At 36.7% G+C, this 13,039-nt stretch overlaps 1 protein-coding gene across 6 annotated transcripts in view; it reads right to left on the bottom strand.

The window, feature by feature from the left end:
- Positions 1–13,039, bottom strand: part of CCSER1 (coiled-coil serine rich protein 1) — a 721,701-nt gene that overhangs the window by 271,110 nt on the left and 437,552 nt on the right. For all 6 annotated transcript variants that reach the window (XM_075751609.1, XM_075751606.1, XM_075751608.1 and 3 more), the window contains one exon: positions 659–736. In XM_075751609.1, coding sequence (XP_075607724.1) covers positions 659–736 — 78 coding nt within the window. The remainder of the gene's footprint in view (positions 1–658; positions 737–13,039) is intronic.

Consider the following 13,039-nt stretch of genomic DNA (forward strand, 5'->3'; position numbering starts at 1 on the left):
CCACATTGTGGTATTCTTCATCAAAGATTATTCAAGAAGGCTCCTACAAACAAGTGAATCTCTTACACATATTCAACCAATGTCCCACAAACAGAATACTTTCATTTAAAAAAACTGGGAGAAAGAAAAAAAAATGATCTACAGTTAAGGAATCTTCCTTGACCATGTTCTTGCCTGAGGATACATACAGTCAATTCACCTTCTAGCAAAAATTCTAACAGATGCTCTTCAGGAAACAGAATTTTAACCTCACTTGGCAAAACTGTATTTATTCCAGTACCTTACAAAATTGTTTGGACAGCATAGGGTGATTATAAACATAATAACCTCATTAAATTGTCAATAAATGTGTAAATGAATACTGGGAAAAAATTACAATCCACTAATACATATCCCTCCACATTCACTTATGCTAATTCTCGGCTCTTTGGAAAGCATAAAATTAATAGGGCATTGGTATGCTGGCAGGTAGTTATAATTATCTTCCTGTGTTTCAGAATGTATTTTAGAATCATTTAAGAGCAAAGGATGAATGGTGTTCCAGTAAATCCCACTGAATCAATGCATGGACACAACAGCAGCAGAGGCAAACAGGCTGACATAAGTCTGAACACCCACAAAAATGATAAAAAAAAATACTGTTTGAACAGCTACTTACATCATGGCCGACGAGTTCTGTCTGTGTGGATTTATCTGCTTGGGAAGCAAGAGCCTTCTGAAAGCACTGAGCCTTTTCCTGTAAAACAAAATAACATATCATAGGTGAGTCATGTTCTTCTTCACTAGGCTTTGCAGCTACAAATACCTACCCAGTTAAGTTCCAAACTCATGCACAGACGGCTGTTCAGAAATAGATTTATTATGGCACTATTCTCGTTGGGAGGTTGTTTTCCCTACTGTTATTTCCTTTCATCAACTTATCTTTCTCTTAAACAGACAGTGGACTCAGAAAGTCTGCCTACATGGTAGAGCTGGGTCTACAAGAAAGATGTCGCTGAAGCATGATGCAAAGCGATCTTCTTCCAGAGCAGATACAGGTACAAAGCACCGAGCAGCAGCAGTGACTCGTGCAAACACCAGCACCATTCCAAGAGCAAAGAAACCATTTTTAAGAAATATGCAACATCCACCACAGATCACAATGCCGAGATCACTTCCCCTTTGCCTAATGCAAACACGTTAGCAAAGCCTAAATATTTCTTGGGTATTGTACTGACTTCTGCTTTCCCCATCCTTGTCCCTCTGTACCTCAATCATTTTTGGAAGAGTGACATGGTATCGCCGGGACAGGCTTGCACAAAGAAATTTGGCTGCTTTGACACAATTATGCTTCGCCAAAAAAAAGCATTTCGATACTTCATTTGAAACTCATCACTAAGTTGAAATGTTGATCCTCATCAAGCCCTTGCATGTATTATCTTAGTTTCCAGAAGAAAAGCATACGATGAAACAACTGTAAATACACAGGATAAGGCAGGAAAAGGCACACAGGAGGGGAAGGTTCCACGAACAGAGAACACAAAGTCCTTTACTGCACTGATTCATGTTTTCCTGTCTACCGATTCAGTCTTATTTTTCAGCTGTATCCATACAAAATACTTATCTTTGACTCAAATTCCTTGAGACCTACAAAAGTATCTTTTAATGTCACCAACAGGTGACAGGTAGGTATTACATACAGTAAAACAGAATTTGTGTAAATTGAATTTCAAGTTAATTGAATCTCAAGTTGAACAAATCTCAGTTTTTACTGAAATAAAGACATAGAAAAGTTATTATTTTCAGCTATTGTCTGAGTTTTGTTTTCCTTCATAAGGATCTCTTCTAGATATTTTAGAAATCAAAAGTTACTAATATCAAGGCAAGATGCACATCACTACGTTAAGTGAATTTTGGCCAAAAGCATGTAAACTGCAGGAAGAAGACAACACATAAATAAACCTATCTCCAGTATTTCAACTCTTAAGACATCGAGTGGGGTGGTGGTGGCGGCAGGAAGCAGAATTCAGACTCATCACTTCGTTGGTACGAGACAACTTGTGCCGAAACTTGCTGATGTAACTACTGAGTTAAAACTGAATTCATAGCAAAGATAATCTCATTTCTGACAGAAAACCTTCTTCTCCACGAATTTTCTAGTTACAAACCCCGGTATTCACAAAAACGGAATGTTCAAGTAACATTATGATTGGGCCAAAATCAAAATCAGTCTTAAACTTTGTATCTGATCAAATGTAACATTTGCATACTTTCTCTGTGGATTCACATATTTTGAAGTAATTGGGGAAAAAAATTTTTGAAGTAATTGGGGAAAAAAAGAAATCAAAACCTTCATTAAAGCAACCAATTCATTGGGAAAGCTAGAAAGGCTGGAATAATAGAATACATTTCTTTCTGTGAACTGCTTATATGCAGTGAGATCCATTTCTAACACATCCAAGTGCTGACTCCACATTATCATCTTTATGAGAAGCAGAAGTGAGACGTCCATGTTGACAAGTAGTATCTTATCTTTACAAAAAGTGTTTTCAATTGTGCTGATGTGAAACCACCTTCATAATATGAATATAATTAATTTCAAAATTATTAAATAAAAGATAAAATACACCGTATTCTAATTATTTCCAGTGATGCAGGAAAAGTGCAAAAAGTTTAAAATCATGGAGATAAATATTTTCCATGTGGTAATGCAGACAACTTATGGTAGGTCACAAAACAGCATCCTACTGGAAGAGGCTACTTACACTTAATAGTCATTCAACTTCATCTCAGTTATGTTTCCATAATTTGCACTACTTTATTTCTAGCTGTTCCAAAAGACATACCTTTGTTTATGAAATAATTTTAGTAATATGAAAGGTATTAGATATCAAAAACCACTATAGAATGTTCTTGCCAATATAAAAACGCTTCTTAAAATGATAAGCTGATACTTTAAATATAATTTCATGCTGCACTGACTATATCAATAGACACACTTTATAAGTGCCGGAAAAAAAGTTACACTGCAATGTGAATTTGAGATCTATAAAGTACAGCATACTATAGAAAGCAAGCTAAATGCAAAACTTCAGTGCAACTGATCGCGTAACAGTGTAGCAGTTATTCACACAGAAATACCTAGTAACCCTACTTTACGCCAAAACAACCCTACAAACTGACACTTTATTTCACTACATAATCAACTATTGTAAATATTTGACAACATTTGCTAGATATTTACAACACTGTCTGCTTTTGGCCATAGATTTCCTGTTCCTATCCACGTGCAGCACGGCATTTCAGACAGATCCCAGCTCCCACATACAACCCCAAACCCTCTGCAGGGAGGTCACGTTCTCCAACAAACAAAAATTCCTTGCAGATTTGCACCTTTGACCAAATACTTTCTTTTCAAAGCTTTACTAAGAACAGTCACTTTAAAAGAAGTGATGTCCAGGAATCAATTTTGCTTTTGCAATGTGTTACCTAGTACGCTGGTTGATATGCCTGAGTCCACACAGTTCCTTCGGTCCTTGGCGCTGGAGCAGACAACAACCCAGCAGTGCTGCCACCAGTACAACTGCCTGGGGCACTAAGCGAGAGGCAGTCTGAAGAGGAAGGCAATCCTTTTTATTTACATTTATTAAGCTAACACAAATGGGAAAGACTGACAAACTTCTAGGCACCCAGGTATCGGAAAAGAAATTTTGGAACTCAACAGCTGTCTCCTTTTCTCAATTACAGCAAATCATCCAAATAAAAGATCTTTACAAATCAAGTAGCATGTTTTAACATCAATTCGTAACAAAGAAATAAGTTACCTGGACATATATTCCTATAGCAGCCTTCAATTGCCATCACTCCTACAGACAGTTACTATTATAGAGGAACATTTTAAAGCATTTTTTCAAGTTCTGAAACTTCCTTGAGATCTTCTTGCCATTTTTAAACACCAGAGTTATCTTCTTTCAGAGGCTTCCTAGTGAAACTGAATAATTAGTGACTTTTTCCATACATGAATGAGTATTCATACCACTAACTGCATATGCTGCACCCTATCACCTTCTCCTTAATTACCAAAAAGCTTCCAAAAGCTTTTTCGTAAGTCTACGTTGAGATGTAAGGCTTTTGAGAAAGTCAAAACATGGTGTAAGATGCTTCCTTAATGCCCCTATTTTTCTTTTGAGCTATTTCATAGAATCACAGAAGGCTAAGTTGTCCCATCCTCCTGCTTTCTGCCTTTTCATTGTGCGTATCCAAGAGGAGTCGGCTCCATCTTTTCTATAAGATATTAGATAGTAAAAAGACTGCAAATAGACCCTTCCTTATCCTCCCCTACTCAGGGTAAACAAAACAGGTGCCTTTGCCTCTCTAAATGCCAAGGGACCAAATCATTTATTTTAAAAATATTTTTTAGATTTTTTAGGATCGAAGAACTTGTAGGTGACGTTTTAAGATACAGCATAAATGACCATCATTTCCTACCTTTCCTGTCTGTTGTTATTCCCTCTTATTAAAATAAATAGCATTAAGAGTACACTTGCAAGGTGACAGGGAGAAGAGCATGAAAAATTCTCATTCCCTGAGTTCATTCTAATTAGCGAAAAGGCAAGAAGAGCTGCTGGGGATTTTTAAGTCAGATAACTCATAGCAACACCACCAGCAACACTGATCGCAAACTCTCCCTCTCACATACACACGTGTGCATGTTTGGGGGAGAGATAGATTAAAAAAACCCCAACACCTACGTGGAAGTACATTTTCTCCATAATTTGCCGTCGCTTAAATTACTAACTGAAGTATTTCAAACAGTCTTAGTGAAAAGCACTAAACCATGATCAACAAAACTATTCCTTCATGTGGGAATAAGTTCACATGTAGTTTATATCTCAAACTACCTCTAGTACAAGAGTGCCATTGTTTATATACTTATTTATATGTTTATATACTTATTACATTTGTAGTAAGTTATCAAGACGTGCTGAAATAGGAAGATAACAGGCATCAGCTGATCACATGCATGTAAAAACATTACAGATAAAATAGATAAGCGAAATGTAAGATAAAATAGTAAGTGAAAAATGGGCTTGGTCTTCACCACTGAAAGACAGCTACTAAAGAAAAAGCAGAGCTAGTTACGACCAGACCACTTATATTTAGGGAGTCACTATAGGTTAATACATCTTGAAACATATGACTGGCATTTTACAATGTTCCTTCCTTCCTGAACAGGAGAGCATGAAAACAATTTTCCTAGCTTTGACTGTGAACAAGTCAAAGTTATTTTTTGTGACCATTCTCTTAGCCAGTTCCCTATCAGTGACAGCACCGTGACCAGTTGTGGTGCTTTGTTTCATTGCAAATTCCAAAAAGAAAATGCTTGAAAATTACCTTAAGTGGTCATACTAAATCAAACAGCAAAACTTCCCGTTCCAGCTGTAATGCCAGAATCAGAAGTCTGTTAGCCAGTACAGCTGTGGCTTTTGTCACTAAGGAATCTATTTTGTCTAGCCGATAACATATTAAAGATTTTTTTCCCTAACAGCTGTTTCACCTTTATTCTTAGATTTTAAAAAATCTCACAACTTAACTTTTTGCCTTCAAATCTCTTTATACTCAAATAACTCAACCTCTTTCTCCTATAGTCTGTACAGATTATTGCACGACTTTATGAAGACAAGTCTGCTTCATTTGGGTTTTCTCTCAGCATACATCCTAAACAGCCTACGATTGTCAGCATCAGCACTGCAGTCAGATTTACAACTTACTTGCAATTGTTTCCCTTGCTTCAGGCATTTACCCCACTGCAAATAACAACTTATGTTTGCCACAGAACTGGGGGAGAAAAGCTCTCCTTCAGAAGACTTATAAAAATGCAAAGTCTTTTAATTCTGATGTGCTTTGGGATTAAACTTAATCAACAGCAGCAGTTAGGCAGTGAGAGCAAAGGGATAACAAGTACCACAAAAAACCTCCTCTCCAACATCTATTCTATCTTATTTGCAGGCTACAATAAGCTACAGAATTGACTATGTGACAGCTATTTCCACAGAAATTGAGTCCCTGTTGGTTTGAGTCTCAGTTTGGGAAGGAAGCATAACATATACTGCATAGCTCTAGTGATCAGCTGTGGTACAGCTGAATCGCATCACACTTGAAAATGCTTCCTGAAGCCCAGCAAAAAGCCCAGCTGTCTCTCGAGCACAGGCTAAGAAAACAGCTATAGCATGGTTCAACAAGCAACAGATAAAGTACTAAGAACTAAGGTGCTGAAAAGCCACAACAAATTTAGAGGCATTACTCTGGAGTCTCAGCAGCAAATGGGTGCTATCAGCCACAAGGGCACTAGCCCATCGTTCAGGAGAAAAACAAGGGAGAACTTGGTGGGAATGCACCCAAGTACGCACAAATAGAGGTTTCATTGAGGTTATAGTTCTGGCCAAATCACTGTAAGTGACAAAGACCGAAACAACGTGGAATTTCAGTGAACGCTTCATAGTTTTCAGACAGGACTCTTATACAAATCAAAATAGTTTTCCAGTTCTTGCAATTTTTTTTGTAAATCACAAAGTCCTATGCATATGGTAAGTATGGTATTTGCAATGAAAGATAACATCCCTTCTGCTTGGATTTCTGTCAGAACAAAGTATCCAATCAAGAAAGGCTAAGACAAGCCTATCTCCAAGCAGTTTGTAATACTTTAATAATTAGTTATTGCCACGTCTGAATACATTTAATGGAAAAAAACCCCAACAAACCAAAAACCAAAAAACCCCACCAACCCCCACACAAAAACTCCAACTTCTAAAAATGTAATCCCTTCATAATAGCTCTTTGAAGATGAATAACATTTAGGAAGATTTCTAATCTTAATAGAAATACAAGCCCCGCGATAGCCATGCCAGCTAGCCTTACTCACAGTAATGCAAAGGCTTACTAGATCCTAGCCAGAGAGGGTTATTAGTATTATTTTAAAAAAAAAAAAAAAAAAAAAAGTTTCGAAATACTTATAATCCCAAGTATTTTCTTAAACTTTTCATCCCCAAACTCTACAAGAAGAAAAAAAAAAAAGTCATCTGTTTTGCTGAATGCTGTACAACTTTACCAATAAAAAAAAAAAAAAAAAAAGACTCCAAGCTATGAGAGCACAGGATATCTAATCAGAAACAGAAAACACACAAAAAAGTGAATTTCCTAGTCCACTGAGTTGACGAATGCCAGAGACAGGAAAAGAGCCTTAAAAATTGTATCTTTTGACTCTCATTTATTTGACTAGACTACACTGTATCCTAAACATTACCATTACCACTTGTGTATGTATTGCAAAACTAAAATAAAATGTTTACAGGGACATGAGACCACCACAGAATTTCAGGATAAGGATTTTGCAAACACACCAGAGCTTTTAACCTTTATTTTTCAAAAGCATCTTTAGAAGATGCTTTAAGGTATAGCATTAAATAGTGGCAGATATCTGTTTATTCTATATTAAAATAACATTGCAGTTCTTGGGTCAGGGTTTGTTGTGTTTTGGTTTTTTTTTTTTTTTAAGTAAGTGTATTTTGGTTAATTATTTCCTGTTTTATTGGTTGCATCAACAAAAAGTAAAAGACCATTTCCAGGTGGTATTACACTTCAGAATTTATATTTTAAAGCAATACCTGGTTATTGTTTATTCCTGTCATTCACTCATTCAGTAAAGCTGTATAGAATATAGTCATTTCCTTATTGATTATGTTTCCTACAATAAATCAATGCTTATTTAAGACATAAGTTTATGTACACACATCACTGAAAGCATAAAGGAACTTTTTTAGTCATCACATCTCTAAAATAAAAAAAAAAAAAATTACAAATCCCACAGTCACATACGGCCCAGACGTGGCCATGCATGCTTTGAATAATGCAATACAATAAAATATTTATATAGTGACACTGTATGAATAATATGGCCATAACAAGTGATGTCAATCTTACCCCCCCCACAACAAACTCAAAACCCGAGAAAGTTATCGAAAGGGAAGAAAAAACTCAAGTAGCAGTGCAGCCACAAAAACCTTCAAAAAGCTGACACATCAAGCATAGTCATTCATGCAGAAATTCTCTCTGCAAGTACAGTTTGGAACTTTTAATATGCATTGTTGTTAGTCTTAATTTGTTTTATGGTTGCATCTAGATGTCCAAGAAGATATCGTAAGTCATACTAGCTAGTCCAATAAAGAATTAGCTCTTGCTCAACCCATATATCCTTGGATTATGACTGCTGCACCACTTCTAGAACCACACAGACAAATACAATCCTGTTCCAAAACCTAAGACACCCAATAGACAAACCCAGGAGACAATATTATCCCAGTTTGATAACTCAGAAATTGTGATACAGGGACACTAAACCTTACAGCAGCAAAACGCAAAAACACATTAGCACTATTGACTTGATCTTCCTACAAATATTTGAAGGAAAATACTCAATAGGTAATTTATTTTTCAAGGTCATGCATGAAGCCACCTGCTGCGTTATGGAGTGCTGCATAGATCCACAGTCCAAATCTTATGTCCCATGCACAAAAAGCAGTCTTCCTCACACCGCTAAACTTCAAAGCATTCATTTTAGGTATGAATTTCTGGGCTCAGTTATTTTCTCAGAGTCCACAAAAGCAAACAGTATTCAGTACAACTATGTGCAACATTACTGCAAAGCATACCCGAACACATTCGAGTTCAAAGATCCAACTTGCATACCTTCGATTTACAGTATTTCAGCTTGTTTTCTAAATGGACAACACAGATATGGCAGTGAAATTAATTTCAATTACGTCTCTCATTTACTTAACTGTATAGTATTAAACAACCCTACTGAAGGTGTGAAACTGGTTACTGTTCTTTTACACAGCAACTGTTAACCCAGCAGCTGTAAAATACTTGATCATCAAGAATAACGAGGTTTTACTTCTTTTAAGTTGTGCTTTTCCTAAGTTTACTAGGTGAAAATGGAGATGAGACATGTAAGGTCTCTAAATACATCGCTTATAAGCCAAGCAAAGCAGCGTTCAGGTTTTTTAGAAACAACTGCAAGTTAGAAAATTACTATCCTAAACCCTAAACAAGGATATAAACATATTTATTTCAAGTATTTTTTCTCATGGGAGTAGCACACTGCTTTTCTCATAGCATAGCAAGAATTAACTCTTCTGAGAACCTAGATTAGGACAAAATGGATTAGATACATTATTCCTGCACTTCTACTTTCATTAAAATATCATCGCCTCTAGTTGGTATGCTCATGATTCAGCTGGCAGAGTTGTGCTGACACACAACACAAAACTAACATGAAAATGAACGCAAACCTATCAAGTTTGGTAAACAAAGAAAGCACAGAGTTTACAACCTTGAGGTTTTTTTCTTCCTTTATCCCTTTTTAGAGCAACCACATTTATCACTTGCACAGCGCACAATTTTAAATGCTGCCAAGTTCTGCATGGGTACACCAACAGAATTTATCAGTGTTTCAAAACATCTGTTTTGGAAGGGGTTTTTTTTTTTTTTCTTTCCATAACTTCTTCCATGGATTTTTCGGTGATTATCAGCATTCATTGAAGGAAAAACTCTCTGGTTAAACAAATACAATACAAAAGAATAGCATTATGAAAATCCTGTAGCAAGAACTAACAGATGATTCTGCAACACATTTAATGTCAAGCTTTACTTAGGGAAGTCATTCTATTAACTTTTGAAGTTAATCAAAGGCACTTATTATCTTTTTGTTATGTTTTTCTTCCCTCCTATGTGAAACGCTAACGTTACGCACTTTGTCCTTTAGGTCTCTAAGTGGAGATGTTTAAGTGCATTGCCTGTCAAATGTTTCTGTTGGTTTGCGGTTTCCTTTCCTCCGTGTGTGCAGGGACATCCGTGGGATGTGATTAATGTCAGTGCCAGCCACCTTGCACAGAGATTTAACAGCATGTGCATTAGACAAGAGTGCAGGAATCATTAACTCAGCACGTTCCAAATTGCAACTGATGTTTATTGAAGGCTTCTGGCATTAATTAAACCTCACACAGCTAAGTGTTTACAATAATTTTACAGATTGCTGTCCTAAGGAATGAGATTCACGATTGTGGCATTAGAAGTATATATGACAAACACAACCAAAGGGTCATTTTCAAGATATCCCAGCAACAGCTGCATGGGGCAGATTTTGATCATTTGTTGATCAAATGAATAGAAAAAAATAAATCATATAAATCAAATAATTGCTGCCACCATGGAAATCAACAAAACCACGTACCAATCTTTGTGATAAATAAGGCTGCAATTTTCATCATGGATATCAACACTGTATGATCCCTGTAGCACTGTAAATATACCTAGCAATACTGAAAACAAATCACAGCTGCCATTGAGTTGTTCCCCTGTGACATTATGCCAATTATTTGATAAATTATTTGTACATTTTGGCAAGTATTTTGGATAAAACCATCGGTTTGGGTTTACTAGAACAGGACAACTGTGGAACTTGTTTTTGTCCTGCACTCATACGCAGCCCACGTATGAATATGCACACACTGGAAGCGATCACACTGCCTGCCCATCTACTCCTCAGTAATAATTTTTTATTACAGTGGCCAACGCTAACTACTCCAAGGAACAGAGTTAGAAAATCAGTGTTTCAGTAAGTTTCATGAAAATCACTGTCTGCACAGACGCGAAGGACCTAAGCTGGCAAGGGGCTTCAGCATGAGCTTCAAGCTCAAAGTCAGCCAGGTGGGGAGCTGGCAGACAGCTGTGTGGTGCCTTCAGCCGCACTGTGCAACGCCTTCAGCCCAGGTAACACTCAGGAGCCCAGAGGATGTTTAGGGACTGCGTGGGAAAGAGGGGCATGGAGAATTACAGGGAAACAGAGAACTTAAATAAAAGCCTGAGGGGACATATACAGAATAGGATTTAATGACATCGCTCATGAAAAAGTTTCAGTTACTACACCAGGCTCTCAGATACACTGCAAAGACTTTTTCTTAGGCAATTATTTATATAAGCAAGGACCAAAAGGCACTTTTACCCCTTCTGAACCTGCTCTCAAGGGAAGCCACAGCATGGGTTTTGCCAGTAATTGACAGTGGAAATTTATTAAAGTAGATAACTTTTTACTGTGAATCTATTAGGTTCATCATTCATGCCCTCTACTCTTACCCACTCACTCAACTGAGATACTGAAAATTAAATACAAAGTACATCATATTTAATTTGATAAGACAAAACCAATACACTTTAATATGCATTATCATAATGTTCCAAACACTCTTGCACATCTAACCAAGGCTCACGAGTCAAAGCAGAATAGTTTTGATCAGACAACAAAATTTGCTTTCACTTTTAAAATACCAAAGCAAAGCAATCCAAACCAGCCTTCCTATTTTTGATAGTACTTGCCAGACTACAACACAGTAACATTCCAGCACGAGATGGGAAAGAAGCATATCAATCTCTTCTTGTTTCAAATATTTGCTTAATTAATTCAGAAACTTTCCCAATGATGGGAATTTGACTTCATGAAAGCTGTGTGACTGTTATGAATTCTACAGCAAATCATTGGGATACTGGAATTTAGCCAAGCATTTATAGCACTGACATTTTGATTTCAATTGATGAAAGTAATGAAATATGTAGCAAAATATTTTCATCACTGTATAAAAGTTGTTCTTTTCCAAGCACCTGCAAAAGATACTAACAATTCTTATACTGTACGAGGAAAGTAACCATTACATTCTAGTTTTTGGGCTGATGCACATGCACAAAGAATCTGAAATAAGTTTTTTCTTACTATTTCTACAAGCATTACAGGATCTTCAGAAAAGAGTATTGAAAAAAGATTTTTTTTTCTCCCTTTTAAAAATACCATTTGTCACAATTTAAGGAAATAGTGACTAGACCTCTATTTCCCACTGACACATATCATAAGCAAAACATGCTGCTATGGTCCCCAGATTATTGCTATAACGGAACCAAAAAGACAACTTATAATCATGACCACAAGCAGCTGTCACATAAAACTGTTTGAAGAGGGGAAATAACAACCCAAACTACAATATATTCATAAAACAATAGGTATTGCGTTATACAAGTCTAAGGAGACACCCTGATACTATCTTACAGAGTTTTTTCAAACAAAAGAAGAATAAATTCTAATTTTGCCTCAGAAAACAAGACATGAAAAAGAGATGAAGGTGAACTTATGGCACTTGAGAAACATTAATAGTCAGTTTATACCATGACATAAATTCAATCTACATAATAAGCCCTCTTTATTGGCTCATAATCAGCCTGTTGGTACACTATTGTTGAGAAAATTGTTTTGCTGAAATTTTTTACATGTGTTAATGCTGCCCCAGTGCTGTCTCAGCTCATAATGTGTGCCTACTATCAAAAAAGGATTTGTTTGTAAACACTGCTTTCAGATAAGCCAACGTTGCCTAGGAAGATGCCCCATTTCTCAACAGATGCTACATGCTGTAGTATCTTGTAAAGATACAGGAGAGCTGAATCCTGTCTGTTGGTCAAAGACCAGAGACTCCCTCTAATCTGTAAGCATAAACCAATAAAGACAGCTTTGAAACAAAAGCACTTTCAAACTAGGCATGTTAAAAGATGGAGGTATGAAACTACAAACGCTGTAAAATTGGATTGGACAAGTAAGCAGCAGAGATCCTTTGGGGGCTAAAAAACAAACAGGTAACAAAGTGGTTCAGGAGCTCCCTTGAGCTGCAAAGTGATGGACTGGGAGAGCATTGAGGAAAATATCACATGCTTTCACGTACCAGTTTTTTGGAAGCGGCTGCTTGTGGCCACCACTGGACACAGACAGCTGAAGGGCTGAATAAACCCTTGCACCGATCCAGTACAGTTTTCCTTATTTCATACTCTAAAGTTTAAACCAAATCCATTCTGAAATATCAGTCTCCCAAGCATCCAGTTTATACTGTTTCAATGGACTAGAAAACTGGTTGCTGCTATTTTTCATCCAGTAATTCCTTGTTTCTTAAAAAGGACAAGATACTTT

The sequence above is a fragment of the Balearica regulorum genome, chromosome 4, assembly GCF_011004875.1.
Source record: "Balearica regulorum gibbericeps isolate bBalReg1 chromosome 4, bBalReg1.pri, whole genome shotgun sequence".
Lineage (NCBI taxonomy): Eukaryota > Metazoa > Chordata > Aves > Gruiformes > Gruidae > Balearica > Balearica regulorum.